Consider the following 24,187-nt stretch of genomic DNA (forward strand, 5'->3'; position numbering starts at 1 on the left):
CGTTTATGATTTTTCTTTTTATGATCAGTTTATGATTGTCTTGAACTAAATTCAGAAGGTCAACTAGCATGACCTTTGCACCGCACCAATGAAGGACGTACATTTTACTTTTTTGTTTGTTTTTGTGGCATTTTGTTTTGCTGTCATTATTAAGCATGATTTAAAAATATATAATACTCCCTCCCTCTTACAGTAGATAGACGTAGACGCCTTCGAATACTTGTCATCTTCATTCAAGATCTTGTTGTTTGAATGTATTTGCTTTCAATGATCCTCTATTGCTTTTATATCACCTGACTCATGTTGCAAGGAAAAGTCTCTGCGTTTTACTGTTTATGTGTCCAAAGGAAGTTGAAATAATGTACATGCACGAGTGACTGTCTCCTGTTTTAGACCAAAAGTTCTGTTTACTGTGTGTGTGTATGAGCGTGTGCGTGTGAGTGTACACACGCAAGAGCATGTGCATGTTTGGCAAGTGTAGGATGTCGGAGGCTGGACTGCAGTCAACATTACAAATGTAAGGGCAGGATATCAGAAGAGTCAACACACGAGAAGGAAGACCACCACTGGTGAGTTCATATCACTCTTTCTAATGTACAACTCTTTAACTGAATGCAGAGGAGCATCAAGACAGTCAATCAGATCTGTATTCCTGCCAGTTCAGAGAAATAACAATGTTATTCTATTTGGACATCAATTGAACTTGTGCCTATATGTCTGCTTGACAGTTTGCATTTGCAGAGCTTAGTTGTACCTTTATGTTACCCACCACCACATAAGTGACTCTTATTTCTTATGTGAAGTAGCTCAGATGTGTTCTACCGTTCCTGAATAACTTGTAACCTGATTAAGTGTTGAGGTTCCTTGTTGTGTCTTATAACTTTACAGGGTTGAAAGAGAGATATTTCTAATGGTGGGTTTTGTGCTATGGAAGCTTGTTCATCTCCAAGCCGATATTGGGCAATGGTGTTTTGTAAATAGCGTGAAAATGCTGTTGAATTGATTGCCATCTCAATGGTTCGTGATGTACTTACTGTTACTGCAGTATATACTGTTTTGTTATGCCAGAGTTCAGTACAGAGTACTGAGTTCAGTACAGAGTACAGTACCAGTAAGGGGATGTTTAATTAGTAGGCCCACCAACTGATTTAGATAAAGATGACAAACAAGTAACTGATATGTTGAGAGGTTTACAATAATGCAATAAGTTGAGAGGAAATAGTCCAATCATGCAGATAGATAATAATTAAATGGCTGCCTATAGCTCTTACAGCTATAATCATTATCATTATATTGTCTGCTGACTTTTAGATCAAAAACACTCTGTGTGAATACAAAGGCAGTGTAGCTTTGGGTTGGTGTAGGGGGAATTTTTAATTTTGGATATAATGAGGGTGATATAACTGATAAAGAGATGAAAATATAGGCTACTAAGCCCAAATTTTGTCCTGTTGCCATTTCACAACAATGGTAATTCACAATCAAAAGCGCACAACTGTAGGAACATTTCTAAGTATTTACATACCTCATGTCATTAATGATAGCTTAAAGCCCCCCTAACCCCCCCCCCTCCCCTCCACAATTTAACAGTGGACTTTACCCACAAATCCCTCCCCTGGCCCTCCCTGCAAGGCCACTCTAATCTAAGCGTCTGTTTCCTGCTCAAATCAGTAAACACACTGCTATCTGAGCTGAGCTACCAGCAAACAGCACACGTTGATAAAAAGAGGCTGGGGAGATGTCGAGGATTTATACAGACTGACACAGGGGGAGAGATTTGTGATGTGCTTACAACCCTCATTCCAAGCGAGTGAATTGTACTGAGTTTAAGCCCACCATTATCCTTCCCCCCCCCCCCCCCCCCTCCTCCTCCTCCTCCTCTTCTTCGTCATCCTCATCCATATCAATGTCATCTTCTTCCCCTTGGGACATGCAGCATATTCAGGCCCCTGTCCAACAATATGACAAACTCTGCTTCTCTAGAAGATCCACGGCCACATTTAGACACTCTGGGAAATTGTCACCATCATTCATAGTAATAGAAATATGAATGAAAACGTCCACAGGCTTGTTCACACTCTCTCTCTATCTCTCTCTCTCTCTGAGGTAGAGGACCGTTTGAGGGATAGCGAGGACTTGTTTTGCCGGATATATGAGGACATAACTAGTGCTCATGAAACATTGCTGTAAAAAGGACAAACAAGGAGACATCCACTCTCCTGGGAATATAAGTCTCCACGTCAGACAAATGTGTATCCTATTCTGTGTATTTTCTGGAGCTACATTTCTAGTCGAACATCTGTATCGGAGCAAGAGAACTGGATACATAGTTAACTTGTGATAGTAGCATATTATGCAAAAGTGTTTCAGGGAGTTCTGGAGAGAAGATTAGTTGTGGTGGAGACAGAAGCATAGAGAGCTGCCTTCTTGTCTAATTCCCCTGGTCGGCATGTCACTGAGACAAAAGATTTGGATGTTCTGCACAAAACAAATCACCCTAAACTTGTATCTATTTTCCCAAACCCATTGGCCTATTAGTGTATGGAACTGATCTGATCTTCTACTACTTAAAGTAGTAGTAGTAGTAGTAGTATCAAAGGCAAATATAATCGGCCACTAGGTTATGCTGAAACTGACATAGTGCCTACCATAAGTATTGGAAAGAGGATGCATTTTTATCTTCTTTTAGCTCTATACTCCAACCATTTGGATTTGAAATCAAACAATTACTATGCAGTTGAAGTATCGATTCTCAGCTTTATTCAGTCTTTTCTTCATAAATTACACCCCTTTTTAGTGTATGGAACTGATCTGATCCTTCACAGACTTTTCACCTAGAACGACTCTCCTCTTGGTCCCTCTCGCCACTGTCTTTCACAACTGCCGGGATTCAAATTCCCCCCAGTGACCTTCGTTTTGCAACCTAACCCTAACCCTCATCATCACAACGCAGTGTTACATGTTCATCCATCTCCAATATGATTTAGCCACAGTTAACCACACGTGCGGCGCTCCGACCAGGGTCATCCCTCCACACGTCTCTCAATGAGAGTGCACTTCATAGGAACTGTCCTGTACATGCCTGGCATAGTTACATTGATTACACAGAAAGCCCATTGGGAGAGAACTGAGAACTGTGGTTGAGGATTGACGAGTCAAACATCTTGTTTCCCAGAACTACAGATGTAGCAATTCTTGACTAAAAAAGCACCTTCAATGGAAAGTGTTATTTAGTCTAAGGCTTAGTCTAAGTATATGTCCAGGAAAAAAACCCATTATCACTACACTAGTCTTATAGTATTTGGCCTGGTTCACATGAAGGACAGTATAGACAGTTGAGGAATGTGGTCAGGGTGGGGGGCTACCATGAGTACTCTGTGAGCATGCTGCTGCGTGTCAAACACCATCAGTAAGAGGTTAGGGACAATCTTACTCTCTCCAGAGCTCTCGGCCCAGTCAATTCTCTAGGGGGGGGGCGAGTCTCCCAAACCCTAAATCTGCCCAACGTCAAATATTAACTGCAGCACAAACAGAGCAGTGGCAAACAAGAGTCAAAGTAAACACACCCCGGGGGCTCGGAAGATGAGCTAGCTGTCACACACGCACACACACACACACACACGCACGCACATACACGCACACGCACACACGCACACACACACACACACGCACGCGTACACACACACACGCACGCGTACACACACACACGCACACGCACACACGCACATGCACACACACACACACACACACACACACACACACACACACACACACACTCTCTCTCTCTCTGTCTTTCACTCACTCACACACACTCTCTCCAAGGTTTGTAGAGAAAAAAAAGTAGCTAGCTGTCACACACTCACACACAGGCGCGCACACACACACACACACACACAGACACACACACACACACACACACACACACACACACACACACACACACTCTCTCTCTCTCTCTCTCTCCAAGGTTTGGAGAGAAAAAAGTATAATACCTTTTATTTATAATTCTGAGGCCACACACACCATTGGCCATGGCTAGGTCTGTTGATAAAGACACTGTAGATTTGAAAGTTCCCATAAGTTAGCCAACTAGCTATTTCACTGATCCTATGTGAGCTCCTCTCCCACAGCACACAGGCTCAGGTGGGAGGTCATCCCATCTCCCCCCAGCTGTTTCATGGTGGGATCCAATAGCCCAGGCCAAACCTGGGGGGACCACCACCACCAGGGACAGACAGACCCCCATATGAGACAAGAGATCTCTTCCTTCCATCTCTCTGAACTCTCATCCAGGGCAGCTGTTTGGAAAAATAGTCCCGTCCCTCTTTTCTTCTCACACTCTCCTCGCTGTCCCTCGTCTCCTCTTATACCTCCCCAAGGACCGTCAGACACATGATCACATCACTACACAGACCTCAGCTGCGGAGCTCCGCTCTGGACATCAGTAACCTCTGCATCATAGGGACTGCTTAATATAGCCTATGATATCACACAGCCAGGGTAGGTATAAAGGAATGTTTAGGAAAGTTCCCGAATTCTTTATACAGTGTCTGTGCTTCCTTGTGTGTGGATAGATCTAGTGTTAGTAGACTGAGTGTGGATCAGACGTCCAGATGAGAGAGTGGACTGAGTCGGAGATGACCATGTCGGGTGGTGGATACCTCTCTGCCACCGATGGATACGGCATCACAGAGCCTCTGCAGTACTACGGTGAGTCTCCCTCATCCCAAAACATTCTGATACGCGACTTTGCAATACCATTGTAAGTTGATTGCCTTCTTTTTATATACTGTACGTATACTCCATGATACTACTTAACATAATTGGTTCTGATATTTGGTCTGAATTCTGATCTGAATTCTGATACTCTTAAGAATAGTATAGTTAATACAATTAAGTGATTATTATAATGCGCTTTGTTGAACATTTCCATTTGTACTGCTTTGCATTTACATAATATTCTCATTTTTAATTCCATATAGATTAGGGAGGGGGGGAGTGTCTAACACATACATAAAGATGTTCTGTTACTGAATGTTACAGTTTTTATTATAGGACTATCTTAGACTATCAACAAGATTGGGCTGTTAGCCAGCTACATGTTCAATACACAAGATGTTAACCAAGACTTTGGGAAGAGTGGCTTATTATAATGGTTGCATTTACAGTAGGAGTTCTGACCTAGCTAACCTTATCTACGAGGCTTCATGTTCTTCCACTCCTTGCTGAATGGAAATAGCATGACGGGGGCTATAGTGTTAGCGTGCGTGGGATGGATGGATGGAGGGAGGCCCTGAGTGTTTACACAGCGCTAAAACGGTTTACAAACAGACCTCACCACAGCTTTTTTCACACAACCACGAGCTCAGGCCCTGGCCTCGCTAGGACAGGAAACATCTGGGCCGAGACAGAGACGAGATGTGATGAGACGAGTGAGGGAAGTGCTGTTATGGACGGAGGTTACATCCCAATAGTCTTTCTTCTTCCATTTGTCTCCTCTCCTTCTAAAATCAAAGGGGATTTCGTTTTTCTCCTCCAATGCGTTTTGAGAAGGAAGAGAGGAGATGAAGAGGACAGACTGTTAGGACACACACACAGAGACTGTTAGGACACACACACACAGACTGTTAGGACACACACACACAGACTGTTAGGACACACACACAGACTGTTAGGACACACACACAGAGATGGTGGATGTGGATGGATGGAGAGCGATTGTGGGGAAGAACAGAGAGAGATGGTTCTAGGAAGATATGGGTGAGGTTTGGGGGCACTGCTGGGGTGAGGATAGAAAGGCTTGCTGCTCAGAGGTTTGAAACTGAGGTCGAGTACAGGTTCAGAGGGATTCCGGCAGTCACTGTCACAGTCAGATAACGTCAGGGCATCATCATAGCTCACAGAACATTTGAAATGCTATTGGTCACTATATACTCCATGTAATCACCCCCAGTATGCTGGTTGAGTAAAGACAGGAACCTTTTTATCTTGATTATGGAGATTCAAGATGCTGTAGGATTCACTTGAGACCTCTTGGTATTTCTTGACCAAATTCCATTGTGCTTTCTGAGAAGATCACTTTTTTTGTTTGTTATTACTAGTATAGTTAGTATTAGTTATTACTGTAACTAGAATGAAAGAGAATCATCTCATGGAACCCCAGAGTAGATAGTCGTCCGTATCGGGGAGATTAAAGACAACAGTTTCTTCCCCTCCTGATGCAGATGTGCTTGAGGTGTGGCCCACTGCCAGTGGTGACACATGTTCCCTCAGTGGAGATGTAGGACTTGCAAAATGCGCCGCAGCACCTCAAGCCGCCCAGCTACGCTCAAAAGAAAATCCAGTCAGGCGTCATTTTAAACTGCCATAAAAACACCAAATGAAGCCCTATAAAAATACTGAAATCATAAATGTCGCAGGAACCCTTCAGCTGCATCCTGTTCTCACTGTCCAAGCTGGTTCACGGGGTCTCGTTCTGACTTCTTCTTTTTTATGACGTCCCACAGGACCAATAAAAGCCATCAGGTCATGCATGAATCACGTTCGATAGTGGACAGGGATCACATTCCTCAGATGCACTTTGACTTGAAATCAGTGTGACTGTGATGATGGCTCTTGTTGAAAGATTTTTAATAATGTGTTAATTGACCCTTTTGGGCCACTCTTTCTCCCTGATCCACACTTAAATGGAAGTTGAACCAGTTACTGATGAGAGTTAAGATCCATACATGTTTTATGATGATATCTTTCCTTCCAACAGATGTACTTGGAGACCCATTGGGCTACCCTTTCCAGGACTCAGACCTACAGGGGCTTCCCTTCAGCCAGCAGCAGTATTGTCCCGTCTACGGACCCCCATCCTCCCAGCCGTGCCACCCTCCCTACCCCTATGCCACCCACTGCCTGGAGGCTGCCTGTGAGCCTAGCCTGGAGCCCCAGTGTGGGGGTCAGGGGAAGGGGCTGGGCGTGGAGGATCTTCCCCTGGTGAAGAGGACCAGGCTGGGCCCTGGAGGGAGGGTGAGGGGACAGGACGAGCTGTGTGTGGTGTGTGGAGACAAGGCCTCGGGCTATCACTACAACGCTCTCACCTGCGAGGGTTGTAAAGGTAGATACTAGATGGTATTTGTCAACATTTTGTTGGAAGTCAACTAAAAGTTTAATCACAGTGTTTGCCAATTCTGCTGTGCGTATCGTTAAACATGGGACTACAGTAATATTGAAAAAGAAAAATGTCCAACTGGCAACTATTGTTGCGGTAACTTGAGTTGATACAGCCCTCAACTCTACAGGTTTCTACTCCAGTGTCCTGACCATCTCCATCCTTATGGTACACCTGTTTCCTAGGTTTCTTCCGGAGGAGTGTGACTAAGAAGGCTGTGTACCGGTGTAAGAGTGGCGGGGGCTGTGAGATGGACATGTATATGCGGAGGAAGTGCCAGGACTGCCGCCTGCGGAAATGTCGGGCCGTGGGCATGCTGGCTGAATGTGAGCCGAATAAAAACAACCGTTCTCATGTCATTAGAGATATCCGACACGATGTTGAACTTAAAGAAATGTAACAATAATTTGAATAGAAAAATCTGGTCAGTGAAAGTGAGTTACCATGGACAAAACATATTCCAATTGCCAGGGCTCCCTTATTAATCAAACCACATGGTTGAATAAAGGATTTAATAGTAAAAAAAAAAAAAAGAATGCAAAAAAAAAAATGCTTGCTCAGTATTTGCATCTCAAACTCTGCTGTAACCAGTTGTGTCCGTAGGTCTGTTGACAGAGGTGCAGTGTCAGTCCAAGAGGCTGAGGAAGGGGGCCAAGCACAGAGGAGGACATGAGGAGGACGACAATGTGGAGGGTAGGAGCGTCAGCTCCACCAGCAGGCTGACAGGACAGGTATACTAGCTACTCTCTACCACCTCTACTTCCTACCCTCTCTTCTCATACTGTACTTCCTTACTTCTGTCTTCAGATACCGCTTCTTCCTTCCCACTCTTTTCCTTATTTGAGGTAACCACCTCTTTTTATTCTCAATACTGCTCTTTGTCCTTCCTTATTCTCTCTTCCACCCTTTCTTGCCCATTAGGGGTCAGATTTTTGGGCTTGATACTGCAGCACTATGTCAAAGTGGTTATTACAGTCAAATGTCAAGCAAACTGCTTCTGATTAATTTGTTTCAATGCACTAGGTGTTGTCTGCCAGTTTGTCAAGAGAACAGAAACACGTGCTGGAGAGGATGGTGGAGGCTCATCGACAGTATAGGGCACAGGACACCGCACACTGCCGGGTGGGTCATTGGTTATCTAGCAGCAACTCAGTTGTTCATGGATGGAGATTTGAACGGGTCATCATTGTGCTGTCATTTTGCTTGTTGCTTATTCAGTTGCTCTGTGTCTCTGCAGGTGTTTGACTGGTCTTGCACAGATGATGGTGGAGACAGACTAATAGACATAGCCTCACCTCCGTCTCAAAGGCTGCTGCAGTTTGCCAAAAGTGTACCTGGTGAGTTGGGACACGTCCCAATAGTCTAAACTGGCTTCCTATCCTTCTATGCACTGACTTGAAAATTAAAAACACAGGTAAATTGCCGCGTAATTCCCAGGAGGCATACACCACATTGTGTTCTCCCTCCCGGTGTTTTCCTATTAGTGCAGATGAAGGAAAGGAGACAAGAAAATAACTCACTTTTTTTTTTTTTTTATTGAGTTTCTCTCAGTGCCTCTTGAACTCCATCCTGCAGCATTATTTATCTACCCTCCTGTATCCATGCAGGGTTTGAGCTACTGGACTACCTAGACCAGAGCACTCTACTCTCCAGCTCGTCTGTGGAGGTCATGTTCCTGCTCTCAGCACAGCAGTTCAGCCAGAATCCTGCAGCCTCCAGCCCAGGTACTGGGAGCATAACCATTTTGGCCTATTACTGTGGCTAGTATGGTGGAACTAGCCCCTTCACCAAAGACTGTTGTGTATATCTGAAAGGATTGGATAGGTATCAGCAAGTTGCAGTGAATTTTCCTACCCATTCAATCTTTACACATCTACACAAGTGTAGGGCGCAAGGGGCTAACAGGTTGTTTTCTGACCGGGCCCATCAGAGCTAATTGTGTTCTCTTATCAGCTCTACAACCTTTCAACATCCCAACTCATCATTGGCTGAAAACCTTGGAGTCAAAGGAAAACATTCATAGTGGGGGGCCAGTAAACTCAGGTAAGGCACACTCTTGCATCAGATATCTTCTACATATTAGCATTTGAAGAGGTGTAGCCTATTATATTGTAATGTCAGATGAGAAGTCTGGGGTAATAACAGAAGTGGGAGGTTGTGTACTGTGATGCATCTCTGGGTGTTTTATCTGTGTGCAGGAGGCAGTGAGGACCTGCTAGGACCTGTGCTCAACTTCTTCCACAGTATGACAGGCCTTGGAGTGACAGAGGCTGAGTACACACTGCTCACTGCTACAGCACTGCTGTGCTCAGGTAAGAGCGTCTCTCCATACCTGATGAAAAGTAGTAGTATCAAAGGCAAATATAATCACCCAGTGGTGACTAGGTTAAGCTGAAACTGACATACAGTGCCTTCCATAAGTATTGGAAAGAGGATGCATTTTGTCTTCTTTTTGCTCTACACTCCAACAGTTTGGATTTGAAATCAAACAATTACTATGCAATACTATTGAGTCTCAGCTTTAATTCAATGTTTTCATAGTCCCCCGACTTCATGGCACCAAAAATATTGGAAAACTTGTTTTACAGGTGTGTTCTGACATCATTTGTGCATGCATAAGAGCTGTCAATGTCTAGTATTGAAGCTTTGTATTTGACTTTGTGGAGTTTGCTATTCATGTCTGTCAACATGAGGACCAAAGAAGTGTCAGTGAAAATCAAGGAAGCCATTATTAGGCTGGAAAATCAGAAACATAGCCAAAACCGGTTGCCAAAATCAACTGTTTGTTACATCATAAAATAACCTCAAATATACTGGCATAGCAACTAGGGAGTTTTTTAGGGCCGAAAAGGTTATTGACTGGCCATGTCAATCTTCAGATTTAAATCTAATTAAACAGAGTACAAGATTTTAGGCAAAAAGACCTCAAAACAAACAGCTGAAGATGGCTGCAGTGCAGGCCTGAGAATCTGGTGGGGTCAATGTGACACAGACTTCAGGCAGGTCATGCAAAGGATTGTCGACCAAATACTAAACATGACTAACTTTATTTGGACATTATATAATTTTTTCTAATACTTTTGGAACCCTGAAATTGGGGGTTTGTTTAAAAAAGGTTGTACTCTATATGTTGGACACAATATAAAGACATTTTCTAAATAATTAACTAGAGCTAATAATTTCTACTTTTGACCCAATAGAAATTGTTTGATTTAAAATCCAAGCTGTTGGAGTATAGACCTAAAATAAGACAAAAAAAAGTGTCATCTTTAACCCCAATATTTATGGAGGGCACTGTAAGTGTAAGAACTGAGCATGTGCACCAGGGTTTATTCAGAAAGTGTCCTTATTGTTAGCATGGCCAGACTGCAACCAACCATGTCTGTTCCCTGTGTGAGCAGACGCAGCGCCGCTGCGGGCGGTGGTGTGTGTGGAGAGCCTGCAGGAGCTGATCCTGGAGCTGCTGTCCAGGGTGTGTGGAGCCCAGGCGCCTCAAGGGCCCCAGCGCTTTGCTCGCCTGCTGGGGAGGCTGACGGAGCTCCGCACACTACGACACAACCACCTCACCCTGCTCAGACAGCAGCCCTGAGAGACAGTGGGGAGGGAAGAGGAGAACGATTTGGGGTTCCAAATCAGCCCTGTGCTCCTGATGTTGATCTGAGAGAACTGGGTGGGAGGAAGGAATGACATTTCCACCAAGCCAATCAGAGGGCCAGATGAAGCTACTACCATATTGCTTATAGCTATCCAATCTACAGATATACAGGCGTGCCTGGGATTGGTTTGGAATTTAAGGTTGCAGTCTGATTCTCTACCCTTCTCGCTGAAGTGTGTAGATTCAGTCCACCTCATGGATTGTATTGGAATCGAGTAGTTTAAGAATTAATGTGAGAACTCCTTATTGGGATGGTTTCACAGACAAGTCTTAAACCTAATCCCAGACTAAAAATCATCTTCAATTAAGATTTTACATTGAAAGTGTGATTTAGTCCAGGACTAGGCTTGAGCCTATTCTGTGAAACCGGCCCGTAGTCTCTATGCTTATACCGATCATTTTAAACCCATGAAGGGATGTGAGAAAATGAACATTTCAGAGAATAGGCTCAGTCAAAAAATAATCTTGTCTAGAAGTCAGTCTGTGCATTTTGTACCAAACAATGTAAAGAAACACAATTGGCCTTGTATAATTACAGATACAAAATTAAATAATACAATTGTAAACATGGTTGATTTTCACTGTGATGTCAGAGACCAGTATTTAATCAATGTTTTTTTATATGCAGAAAACTGGTTAAGATATTAAAATAAGTATTGATACCTTGGCAGTCAAACCCTGTTTGTATCCTGTCTGCATTTTGAGGGTGGAATGGAAAATCCCTTCCCTTTTAAAAAGTGCATCTATAACTTTAGGGATAAAACACATACAGTACTATAAGGCCAGGATATGATCATATATATATATAGAAGACAAACCTTAGAGGTTTGAAAAGAACTGTGACAATACAAGCATAATCACTGTACTTACCTCTCAAAGCAGCAAAGTAAAACATCAAATAAATGGTGACAATAGATACGTTTCTTCAATAGAACCTTTATTTCCCCTACACGAGAAAATACTGATTCAGACATGTTATTTGGCGAGTAGGTAAAATCTGCAGTTTGTACAAGCTTAAAACTATTTGTCACCATTCATAAACAGGGTTTGGAATTCTAGAATATTCAACAATAAATATATTTCTGTGCTTCATGGTGGGCTACAACTGAACCCAGCATCTGGAAAAACTCAGCACCAATACTTGCCACAGTTCAACATGGCTATGAGTCTTAAAACCTTATGCAATAGCTTAAATAACAGATTTAGTTTTTGTTTCCAACCAATATATAACTTTATTTCTATATTTTCTGCTTTTCATAAATAAATTACATTTCTGTGTATCAAAAAAATGAGAATTTATATATAAAGAACAATTGACCATTCTGTTGGGTGTTTCTCCACATGTGCACACACTCACTCACACCCACAACAATGAACAGACATTGAAGCATAGCACTTACTACTACAGAGAGAGTGAGTCAATATTTTTGTACAGTATTTCTAGCCCCGTGATTGAATTCGCTTGAATTTAAAAAAAGAGCAACATTAAATTATGTTAAGAATGATATACACATACATATGTACATGGGTGTGTCTTTACAATATATAACAAGTGGTTTTTGTAAAACATTAAATGTAAAAAGCTATTGTAAGAAAAAAGGCAGTGATCCATGATTCATCCATTTTCTGTGTTTTATATAAATATGAGAAATCTCTTCGACCATTTGATTCGTTGGCAGTAGCATTATACAAAATAAGAGATGTTCTTCCAACTTTGATCCAGCCTTAACAGGGGCACCCATCTGCTCCATTGCATCAAAGCGGCTCCTGCAGATACCTCTACAATTCATTAGAGGAAAATAATGCTCTTCCCCCACCAACAGAGTGGGGTTGATGGATACTTCACATTCTCATTCTTTCTTCACAAAGACAAGGTCTAAAATAAGACAAAGGCATAATCCCACTGTCCTCTCAGAGTAGTGGTTTGGTATATGGAGATAATCAGCTGCCCAGTTCTAAATCACCCTAGCCTGTGCACTCCTAGCCTGTGCACCCCAAGACAGTTGCCACAGATCGGTGTAACCAGTTTAAGCATTAGCAAGCATATCGCTTTCACCCAGTCAGTCCTTTTAAATCGATACAGTGGTGAAACCCGGGCTAGTGGGGTTGATTTAGGACTGGGCCAAGAGTATGCCCCACTACAGGTAGTTGGAGGTGACGAAGGCGTTGTCACAACTCACACGGCTCTGGTGGATCATGGCACGGTCGTAGGCCACCTGGACTGACTTGCGAATGGTGGTCTTCCTGCCCTCCATGATACGCAGCTTGTCAGCTGTGTCATCAACACCCAGGGGTGTCACCTTGTCCCGGGGTAACCACTGCCTATGGGAGGGGGGGAGAGAGGGGGCGAGCGTTGAGGCAAATTCATCTATCTAGTCCCAAATGCAGTATAATATGATGTACTCAGTGGGCCATATCACATACAGTAGGAGGTCAATGAAAGTTCCTGTCCAATGTTTTTTCCCCTCCACTGTGAGCAGTTTATCCTTCCAAGTAGGGATGGACATTTATTTTTGCTTTCAACTAATGTTGTCAGCGATTGCAAAATAAAATTACCCATTAATTCCACACAGCAATCACTATATGAATAGCAGCTGGTTGGTAACATAACACCGTTGTAATCATCTGCTCCCACAAACTCTGTCTAGCGCAACATCATACAAAACTACAATGTATCCAATTTCTATACATTTCCAACAATCATGGAAATAGAACTGTGGAGCAAAGAGAGTGACAGTTAAAGGTAGGCCTACAAAATGTGCTTTGAGTGAACTGTTTGTATAGCCTATGCAGCAGGCCTACTATAAACTTGGACAACCTCTTCAACTGACAGTTCTTGTCATGCTCCGTGCCTACTAATCTAAACCTCCTCACCATGTCCTCTTGTTGTCGAAGAAGAGCACCAGAAAGAGCTTCTCCCCGGCCTCCTCCTGCCTCTGCTCCCCCAGCTGGAGGACGTCCATTGGGGGCACGGGGATGGGAACCCCATTGTGCAGCAAGCCCTCCTGAGGCATTTCAGGGTCAATGATCTGCTCAAAGAGATAGACAAAGCTCACCAAAGCTCACTGTAAAGTGCAGCATGCTGTCTAAATGCACTTAAAATAAAGTTTGCACACCAGCCCACCATTCCAAATGCCACCCAGCTCATGCAACTTTTCACTTCAACTAGGACCTGTTTCAGTACAGTCTCTCACCAATGCAGGGTAGGAGGGATACCCCCGACACTTAGCCCAAACCAAGTCCAGGGGCTCCAGCTCAGCTCCGTTCTCAAAAGGCATCAGGATGCTATTGCCTGCAGAGAGACATGGAAAAGCCAGATATAGAGTGATGAATCTTTGTATTTGTGCTTTACAACTATTTAAATCAGACATAAATATTAGGCATGACACATACTCAGGGATTAAAGCAAAAACAAAATCTCCTGACGGAAAAAATTATTCAGGCCAAATCGGTGGCTTTCCATTGCGTGCGTTTTTCCGTTCTACGTTCTAATGCTTTGACTTTTCTTTCGAAAAATGTAAATACATTTCCGCGTTGTAGAAAATCAATGACACATCGCTAGTCAACTAACACAGCTTGTTTTGTGAGCCTGCTAAACAATGTACAGTAGTGTTATAGTTAACTAGGTAGCAGTCCAATCCATTTTGTTGCAGTGTTTTGGACTTGAATAGCGAGTTTGTGTTGTGATTCTCAACAACGTTGAAACGTAGTTTCGCCCTTTTCCATATTTTTGAATAATAAATGTGTGGACTGACGATGTAGCGCAGCCTAACTTATTCTAATAATTATTTAACATACTTTTATTGTGATAATTATTCCCCCCTCCTCCCAGACAAGGTCACATTATTATTGGATTGGTTGTTTGCGTGTCGGGTGAAGTTAGCTAAACATTTAACCTGCTAGCTAGCAAGAGAAACATAATGTCACTCTCCAAAGGTCTAAAGAGGAAAGTTGACGGTGAAAACAGGGCATTTAAACAGGAATGGACAGCGAACTATGCGTTCATCCTACCTGGTTTCATCAAAGCAAAGCCGTTGTGAGACTCACATATTACGTGCTCACAATGAATGTTCCCTTCCACCTATACATGCGAGTCGTCCTTTTCATCAATGAATGTGATAAAGACGCGCTAGAGGAATCGATTGGTGCATAAAAACCTTGAGAACTGCCGGATTAAAGTGACGTCCATAATAATAATAAAAAATAATAATACATTAGACTTATAGCGCTTTTCTAGACACTCAAAGACGTCCATATCACCAGATAACAAATAGTGACCGATGGGAGATGCCAGTTTTCTCATTAAGTGAGATTTAATAGCCTAATATTATTTTTTCTATTTTTAATGAATGGCTCATTGTAATTATTATCCCTAGTAAGGTAGCGTGTTTGCTCTGTCGCTTCAGGAGCATATAGGCAGCCTATGCACCACCACCCCTCGCCCTCCATGATCAAGCGGATTCAGCTTCTTTTTTTTTTTGCGCCGATTTTGTTGTCAATGTTTTTCATCAAATTAAACTGCATTTGCTTTGTTACTGTTCACATGTGTGGTGCAGTCACATAGCCTATAAGTAAACATTAAGTTTGAATGATTTACTGAGCTGGCGTTACTTTTTTCAAACTACACACCGCATGTCGGCTATTTCAGCACCACGCACCATGTCCACCTACTTATCACTATGAGGGGTTCAGCGTCAGTGCACCCCGCTCTGTTACTGTCGCATAGTTGTAGCCAATAAAGGCCTATATGTAGGCTATTATATATCATTTATATACCTAATACCAGTGGTGTGCCGTCAGGGCCAGCAAGGCCTTCTCTGCTGGCCTAAACATCATCAGAATATACATTTTATTTTAATATATATTTTCCACAAATATGTATTAATGATTCCCCATAGTCTATTCTCTTCATTTCATAGCTTTCCTCTTGGTTGCGCTGCTTCCAGTCTCCGATTGAGATTTGGAGGGCTGGCCTTTATGTTAGAGCTTTTATCCAATCAAAATGTGTTGCTAGGGGGCTCAAAAATCTGCCCGCCTTCACATTAAACGGTGCTGCGGATTCGACCTGTAACTTAACATTGGAACGAGAAAACCTGTGGCGTACCTAGTAAACCTACGTAGATGCGAGCAAAAGCAACAACGGCGCCTGCTGTAAGGCTCAATGATGTCAGCACCCAGCACGTCTTTTGATTGGATACGCACTATTGCTACGCACTATTGATACGCACTATTGATATTCACTATTGAGATGCGTAACTATGCCGGTAGATGTGAAACTTTTGAAAGTGCGCAGGGAAACGGAGCCTCACAACGAAAGCTTTCGTTGACTGATCGATAATACTGATCGATTGTGTCCTGTTTTTGGGTAAACAATAACTTTCATTTAGGGGACACAATGAAAGCGCCAAGTCCACAAACAGAGGAAACTACGTTGAGCTTCTTTCTTTTCTGGCTGAAAACAACCCAGATTTACATTACCACCTGTCCACAAACAAAGTGTTTACTGGGACGTCAGGCAAAATACAAAACGACCTGATTTTTGCTATTGCTGAAGTGATGGAAGAAGAGATCAAAATGGAGATTAAAAAGGCACCCTTTGTCGCTATTATGGTGGACGAGACGACAGACGTGGGTAATGTAGCGATCTTAAAGATGTTAGTTTAACACTCTTCATTGTAAATGCGGATTTATTGATTAAAAATGCTTCGGAAATATTAATATAACTCTGTTGTACTTGTCTGACTATGTTAAGGTGATGCAACGCCCGGTTATACTGTGTTTCTGTCTAGTTTCTAGAGCCATGGCGTCATAACGATGGTATTAAGAGGTAGAATAATTCAGGTAGGAATGTGTCGGACATCACTGAAGGCCTAGGTGTGAAATGCACCGCCCGCCACTGCCTAATACCGACATCAAAATAGATTGTCTGCCTCTACAAATCATATTACACCAGGTAAAATCCGTCACAACTTGGAATAAATTGACGGAAATCCGTCGTAGCGACGGAGAACTTTAATCCCTGCATACTCAGTGTTACTCTCTTAATCTAACACACATACCTGTACCAGTGTAATCTGAATCCCCATTGACAATCTCCAGGAATGGTACTTTGGAAAGTGCTGGTTTCCCCAGGCTTCGTTTGGGTGGTGAGCTGCTGTAGGAAAATAGAATATATCAGTGAGCCGTGCTGTTCTGCTGATATCAACTGACCACTACCCAAAATAACATAACTTCAGTTGGATAAAAACAACACACGGTTTTTCGATATGGTGTGAGTAGTCAATTTTACTACAGCCCTGTCTCAAGGTTGTAGAGGACAGAACATTGGAATGCATGCTGTAGGCCTACACACAACGATTGTAAAGATTTCTTACATTTCTTTGTTTAGGATTGGGATAGGGCTACAGTCTGAGTCAGAACCACCATCTTTGTGCTTTTTGAACCCATTGGTGAGTCCTGAAAAAGAGACAGAAAACAATCCTGATGTCTACAAGACACATCAAGTAAACTACAGTATGAACCGTAAAACACAAACTGTCACTCACCACTCTCCAGTGCATGGTTAGGTGTCTTGTCCAGCTCACTGTCAGAGCTGAGACCTCGACCAGGGGTTTGTCGTTCAGGTGTGGTGGTCAGTGAGGGAGGGGCTGGGTTCTGCTGGGGGGTTTTAGACGGTGTGGATAACGGGGTACTTAAAGCAGAGTTGGGGGTCAGGGGAGCACTGCTGCTATTATCACCTCCCCCCCCTTTCCCATTCAGCAAAGGATTGTCTCTTTCTCTAAGCAGCTTGGCTCCGTTTTTGGCCTTTTTGAAAAGCACAGAAGTCCGACGTCCAACTCCCCCGGTGGGGGGGCGTGGGGAAGAGTGGTCAGAAAGGCCGTTGACCACTGTCATACCTCCACTGTGCAAACTGGGCGTCTCTTCTGCTTTAGTGCAATTATTGTTCCCTGTGTCGGTAGTGGGCATGCCACTGTCTGAGCTCTCGCTTTTCAACTTCAGGCGCTTGTTAGGCCGGCACGGGGTCCTTGGATCCCCGGTCACAGGCCGTAGGGTGGGCGGCTCCAGGGGACTGTCTCCCCGTAGAGGGGGCAGGGTCAGGGCCGTTGGCTCCAGCGTTGGGGGTGGTGTCGATTTGAGGTCCTCTGAAAGAGACGAAAGGAAATTATGAAATTTCCAATTACAATTAATTTACTCTGGCCTTTCCCCACGCAAGCATGACACTACCAATCACCAATGTCCAACTGACTGGTAGAGGTATACAATATCAATATGCTGAAAATGTTCACACAAAAGCAATATGCGAGTTAGCACTTTTTGACAACTTTTAACAGTATGAATACCACCAAAGCTAATTTAGTCATCTGTGACCACGGTAATGCTTTTGCGTAACTGTTACGTGGTGAGGATGAGGCAAGGAAGACCAGGGTTCGAATTCTGTTCAATGCTGAGTACTCCCGGTTACCCCCTAGATGTGGTGCATAGAACGAGACATTGGTGTCAGAAGTGGGATGGCATGACATGACTGAATGAGGCCAATGGAGGAGAGTCCACAGAGTGGTGCATAGAACGAGAAGAAGGTAGAGTGAGTGCACTTGGAGAGGGGTTGTGAGGCAACCATGGCTGACAACACTATGTGGGACCCTACTTACTAGACTGTAGACAGTGAGGTGGTTTGGGTTGGTGCGTGGGGGGGACCCTGGCTCAATTACCTGAGGATAATTTTCTGTTAGCTCATGTTTGCAACTGGTCTCGTTTCATCAGGTCAAAAAGAATCTGTTTTTGCGCAAGGGCATTTATCGTTAAATATCATAAATAACGTTAATCCAAACGCGTTTATCACCCACCTTTATCTGAAGACGACAGGGCGTTCTCAGCCACAGTGTCTTTCTCGTCTGCCTCATCCTCCTCCTCATCCTCTTCTTCGTCTTTGATGTCTCCGTTGAGGAGTGAGTGGCGGTGGTGCTGACCCTGTCTGTAGCGGACGTTGTTGATCTCACGGCGAAGGAGGCGGACGCGTCGGGTGCGGGCACCGCTGGAGCGCATGGAGGTCACCACGTCCAGCTTGTTCAGCAGCTCCTTCAGCTGCTCCTCAGTAGACATGTGCAGCCGGTTCTCCGGGTCCAACAGTGTGTCCACTAGCAGACGAAGAGAGAGGGAGTGAGAATTTTGGGGGGCAAAACCACAAATCCAATCATACACAAGATGGCAGGCTTCAAAGTGGAAATCTGTAATTGGTACATAGACTTTTGGACTTGATACGTGTCCATGTGGTAGAGAGGGTACCTCTAGGACAATGCTTTTCATGTTTTGGGTTGCAGTGTGCATTATCACACTTAACACGTTCTGTAAATTACATTTATTGTGCAAGGGCCTACTGTATCAACCCCACAACAAGTGTATCCCAACCACGCTGAGTTCCTCTGACTCACCATCGTCCCAGGTGCAGCGGTAGAAGTCATGCTTCTGGGGCGACTCGGGGAGGTGCATGCCTGTGTCCTGGTCCAGACCCGTGTTCTGTGCCTGCCTCTGGCCATGGCGGAGGATGGCCCCTCCCAGGTCACGGAGCCGCAGGGCGGAGCGGTGGAACACTGTGTCCTTAGAGTTGTACAGGAGACAGTTGGCCACCATCAGGTTGAAGTCCACTTCCAGGTCGGCCAACGTGCAGTAGCCGTGGGCCTCCAGCTTGGAGCGCATGGTGGAGAAGTCCATAGGCTGGCTGACGAACTCTAGGTAATCAGGCACCTAGGGATACAAGAGAAAAGGAATCCGGGGGAGAACAAAACAGTCTCAAGCTACGTCCTCTCTTCCTCCTCATTCCTTCATTCAAACTGATCTGAGAGAATTGAGACAGGAGAGAAGAGCCAGCTCTATCTCTGATAGGCTGCCTGCCACCATTTTTACTTTACCAATGTTTTCAGATCATTGCAGCAGACTAAAGAAGTCTCTTTACTATAGAGAAGTACTTTCAGTCTAACATAAAGAAGATAACATGACATAGCGACGGTTGGATCTCTTGAGTGTAACACCCCGTTTAACTTTAGCTGTTTGGCTTTCCTTCAACATTGCAACACACCATTAACCACATGAAGAACTCTAATAATGCTCAGTATCAAATACAACTCATCTTTGTACTTTTGATTAGTATTATTACTTTTCATAAGTATTAGTATACCATACCTCCTTGAGGTCGACTGGCTCTGCAAATATCTGTGCTGTGTCTTTCTCCTGCAGCTGGTCCAGTGTGGAACGCATGAGCACCAACACAGGTGTCAGCTGCATCTCCAAGGCTGCCTGGTGAACTTTGACCTGTAAAGGAGGGTGAGAAAGGTCAGAAAGTGACCCTTCAACATTGTCTTCCTAGATGGTGCACAAACTGCAGAATTGTCTCTCCACTCACACTACCTGGTTTTCACAAGTAAGTCAGTCATTGAGAATGAGCTCTCATGTGGATAAAACAGGATAAGAATAGGCAAATGACAACAGTATTAAAGAAGAGCAGGATGCCGGTAGAAGGATCTTGTGTCCCCTTCATACCTGTTCTCTTTTTAGTTTCTCCCTCTTACGGATGAGCTCCACTAACAGCCTGGCTCTCTCCAGGTCGTGCCTCAGCTTCTGCCAGTACTTCAGCTCCTCCCTCACGGCAGACACCTTCGCATCTGGCTCAGTCTGCAGACAAACACAGGACTCAGTTAAATACTGGAGGCGAGAGTTTCCTGAAAATCATCATTATCATACAACTACAAGATTCTTCATGAGTGACTGTCACAGAACATCTGGACAGAAATCACACTGAATAGAACATGTTTCTCTGTCAACTGGAAGCAAGAAATCACATCATATTTCTATCCATCTATATCTTTCCAAAGGCTATGCCACACCCCTCTGTATCCCCTTTGAGCCCCTTGTGTCCGGGACCTCTAACCTTCTCAATGCTTCTCTGGGGTTGTACATGGGAGTGCAGGCGACGGTTGAGTGCCACCCCATTCCGTGACTGACGTTTCAGCAGCCAATAGTTGTGCAGCCTTTGCATGAACTGGTTCTTCCTCTGGACAAGAATTCCTTTGCAGATGGTGTTCAACCTGCGTGGCATGAAGATGAGTTCAACATACCACACAACTCACTCAGTCATCTCAAGTCCACATCTCTGTTCATTGCTGTATGTGAAAGGTTAGAGATGTTGTGTTCTAGATCATCATCAATCTGAATCTTGGTCAGGGTTTCCGTTAGAAAAATTTGCCGTCGGACATCGTGTCCGGGAAGAATTCGATTTACCGGACAAACGTGATATATTCCGGTCATCATATTAAAATATAAAAAAAAAATAAATAAAAAAAAAATCAAAATCTAATATAGCTGTTTGTCGCGGTGATTACTGTTGTGTAGCGGCCTATATATGCCATTTAATGTCTATTTCTCATCCGATACGATTAGATGCGAGCTATATAATATATAATAATATAACATGATTTGACGCATGCGCGCTATGCCATGCGTCAAATCCAGCGCTGAACGGGTCCAGCGCTGAACGGGCGCCTCACTGGGAACTGAACAGACAGCGTCGATCAATGAACGGACTCCACATTACGTTAACTGAAGTTTGTTAAATTGTTTGGGATTAATGTGAGTTTTCTATTTTCTCTTTCCAGTTTTACCCTTTTTTAATCAATAAAACAACGTCATTTCTATAACCAGGGGGGTGTTCCATCAACGTCGCTAAAGGAAAATCTAGGCTTATTTCGTTAAGTCTCGCGAGACTCTTAAAAAGATCCAGGCATATCTTGATAGATCTCGCGAGACTTGTCAAAATAAGCCAGGATTTTCCTTTAGCGACGTTGATGGAATACCCCCCAGGTCTCGCTGGTTGGGAAGGCATTTCGTTTAGCTGCCTGTCAAATCATACTTAATCGGACTCGGGAGTATGACAATGAGGAGAACATAACTGTTTATTGAGAAACAATTGATAGGCAGTCTGGGATACGTATATAAAGAAATACCACAATGTCTAGATGTATAACATTTTATTGAACAGTGCAAGCATGTAGGCTTCTGGCGTGACACAGCTAGCCTAATTTCCGTTCATATGCCTTTTATCAGATAAAATAAAATAGAATAAAACTCTTTGAAAATAAATAGGCTTTAAATTAACTTGCAATGCGTATAGGCTAATTTCCGTTCGATGTTACAGCCTAGGCTATGCCTTTTCTCAGATAGATAGGGGATAGCCCTGTAAGCTCATACGGGTCTGTATGTCGTCCTGAAGACCGGCTGTTAGATCATATCGCTGAAGTTTGTCTCCATCTTAGTGTAAATGTTGTCCGTTTCGTTTGTTATCCTTGTTATTGTGCGATAAAGTTAAGGCGCTCCGCTTCGGGACACCATTTTCAGCTGAGCACCAAACACACACGCAACACTGCCCGAGAGAGAAGGACCCGCCCCCTTTAGTTAGCCTATAGCCTATAGGCTAACTAAAGGGGGCGGGTCCTTCTCTTTCGGGCAGTGTTGTGTGTGTGTGTTTGGTGCTCAGCTGAAAATGGTTAGAGGGAATTATTTTCACCGGACGAGTTTTCAATTTGTCGGACTTCAACTATTTTTACCGGACAAAGACCGGTAATTACCGGTTAACGGAAACCCTGATCTTGGTATGCCATTTACAAAATGCATCTTAATTTTGAGTAGACTAGTGTGTACCTCAAGCATGAGACATGCTAATAGAAACATCAGTTCGATGTATAAGGCTATGCCAAATACTGATGTCTGATTACATATACGGTGGAATAGGGATGGACAGGATGTTTACAGGTATACTAGACTATTAAGCAGTAAGTGGTGAACACCAGCAGACAGACTTACCTGTGTGTGGGGATCTGTGATACCGTAACCATGGGTGTGGCTGCGCGGCGGGCAGCCACCTCCAACCTCTTCTTCCCCTTCCTCTTCCCCTGCTTGGCCTCTTTCTTCCTGCACTGCTTCTCCACCTCTGGAGACTGGGTGTAGGCGCTGCGCCCGCGGCTGGCCCTGCCCCCCACCACCCTCCCCGCTGTCTCCTCCTCGTCTGACCCCTCCTGCCCTGGCGGGGAGTGTGCCTCGCAGAAGGCTGTCTTCTTCACCGAGAAGGTGGTCCCGTTCACGGTGGTTTCCCGGACGGGGTCGATCTTCATGAAGAGGCCAGCACGCTGGGCGCAGGTGACGTGGAAGGCTGTGTAGCAGTTGGCTTTGTGGCACTGGATGGAGGCCCCCCGGCCCTTCTGCTTGCACAGGTAGCAGGTAAGCTTCCAACGGGCTGGCGGTATATTGTCCACCCCTTCCACCGGCTCCAGGAAGACTGTGTTGGCAAAGCACACCTCAGGGATCCAGATGGCGCACACCACATGGGCCCAGCGCCCGTCGCTGGTTTGCTTAAAGGCACCGCCGCGGTTGGGGCAGAGCACGCAGTCCATGGGCCGCTGAGGAGACTGCAGGCAGCAGCGGCACAGCCACTGGCCCTCGGGGATGTAGGGCACACCATAGCACTCCTGGTGCACGGCCAGGTTGCAGGCGTCACAGAACAGGATGACGTTGCTGTTGAGGCACTCGTCGTCCAGGCACACGCAGCAAAAGGCGTCCTCGTCGATGGCACTTTGCGAGGGAGCCCGGCTACGCGCCTCCAGGTAGGACTCCTCCTCCAGCCGGTCCACCAGCAGTTCGAAGGTGTCTGGGGACACGGCGGCCTGGCCACCCGACGTCCGTCTGGCGTTGACCATCTCCAGCCAGGCGGTGTCCTCCTCGTCCATATCATACTCTGTCTCAAACTCCTGCTCCTCCGCTGAGCGCTCTATGTAGCGATAGTAGGCAGTTGGCAGAGGGGGTGCCTCCGAGGGCCTGAAGGTCTCCAGCAGGCGGAAGGTGGGCTCGGGTAAGGGAACGGGGTGGTTGTGGTGGTGTGAAGAGTTAGTCTTGTCATGTGATTGTGAGTGAGCGTTGGAGCAGTGGTTCTGAGTGGAGGATGATGATGGTGTGGAAGAGGAATGTTTGGAGTCTTTCTTGCGGCCTCTAGGTGTGGCCGGCTTGCGTACTGGGGTGGTGCTGGCAGGGGGAAGGGGCTGCTCGCTGTTCTCTTTGTTGCTGTTGCACTCAGCGATGTCCTGGGCAGTCATCTCATCCTCAGTAATGACCGTCAGAGGGTCCAGAATGCTGATCCGGTGGAGCCTGCCATCTAGGTCTACCTCCACCACCTTCTGGGCCTGGGAGTAGGTCAGTGTCTCTCTGGATGGGGACACCTTGAGGCTGTATGGTGAGGGAGAACGCTGGCGGCCCCCCCCTCGCCCTCCGCCAGTCCCATCTGACCTCCCTGCCCCACCCCCGGCCAGTTGGCCCCTCCGCCGTGGCTTCCTCAT

General features: G+C 44.9%; 2 protein-coding genes across 3 annotated transcripts; one reads left to right on the forward strand and one right to left on the reverse strand.

Annotated features, from left to right (window-relative positions):
• Positions 1-462: 462 nt before the first annotated feature.
• Positions 463-12,136, forward strand: nr1h5 (nuclear receptor subfamily 1, group H, member 5). 2 transcript variants are annotated; one of them, XM_080534987.1, is made up of 11 exons: positions 463-569; positions 4,575-4,710; positions 6,761-7,105; positions 7,345-7,485; positions 7,751-7,890; positions 8,183-8,281; positions 8,397-8,496; positions 8,767-8,883; positions 9,113-9,202; positions 9,358-9,471; positions 10,561-12,136. In XM_080534987.1, the coding sequence occupies exons 2-11, from the start codon at positions 4,614-4,616 to the stop codon at positions 10,746-10,748; spliced, it is 1,431 nt and encodes a 476-aa protein (XP_080391113.1). In that variant the 5' UTR covers positions 463-569; positions 4,575-4,613; the 3' UTR covers positions 10,749-12,136. The 2 variants fall into 2 exon arrangements, with proteins under 2 accessions (XP_080391113.1, XP_080391114.1); XM_080534988.1 differs by having other exon boundaries at positions 7,763-7,890.
• brpf3b (bromodomain and PHD finger containing, 3b) lies at positions 11,314-24,187 on the reverse strand (the record flags this gene model as incomplete). The annotated part of the gene is made up of 12 exons (XM_080534980.1): positions 11,314-13,136; positions 13,689-13,843; positions 14,009-14,106; positions 16,874-16,968; positions 17,189-17,270; positions 17,360-17,956; positions 18,659-18,949; positions 19,244-19,556; positions 19,992-20,120; positions 20,349-20,480; positions 20,737-20,893; positions 22,665-24,187. 12 exons carry the CDS (start codon positions 24,185-24,187, stop codon positions 12,953-12,955), a joined length of 3,756 nt encoding a protein of 1,251 aa, XP_080391106.1. The 3' UTR covers positions 11,314-12,952.

Source organism: Nansenia antarctica (assembly GCF_963989245.1).
Source record: "Nansenia antarctica genome assembly, chromosome: 6".
NCBI lineage: Eukaryota > Metazoa > Chordata > Actinopteri > Argentiniformes > Microstomatidae > Nansenia > Nansenia antarctica.

Bases quoted from the DNA above. Each gene is read 5' to 3' on its own strand.
- nr1h5 (XM_080534987.1), top strand. From the start codon at position 4,614: ATGAGAGAGTGGACTGAGTCGGAGATGACCATGTCGGGTGGTGGATAC. The intron at 8,497-8,766 runs GTGAGTTGGGAC...GTATCCATGCAG, and splicing joins GTTTGCCAAAAGTGTACCTG to GGTTTGAGCTACTGGACTAC. The intron at 9,203-9,357 runs GTAAGGCACACT...ATCTGTGTGCAG, and splicing joins TGGGGGGCCAGTAAACTCAG to GAGGCAGTGAGGACCTGCTA.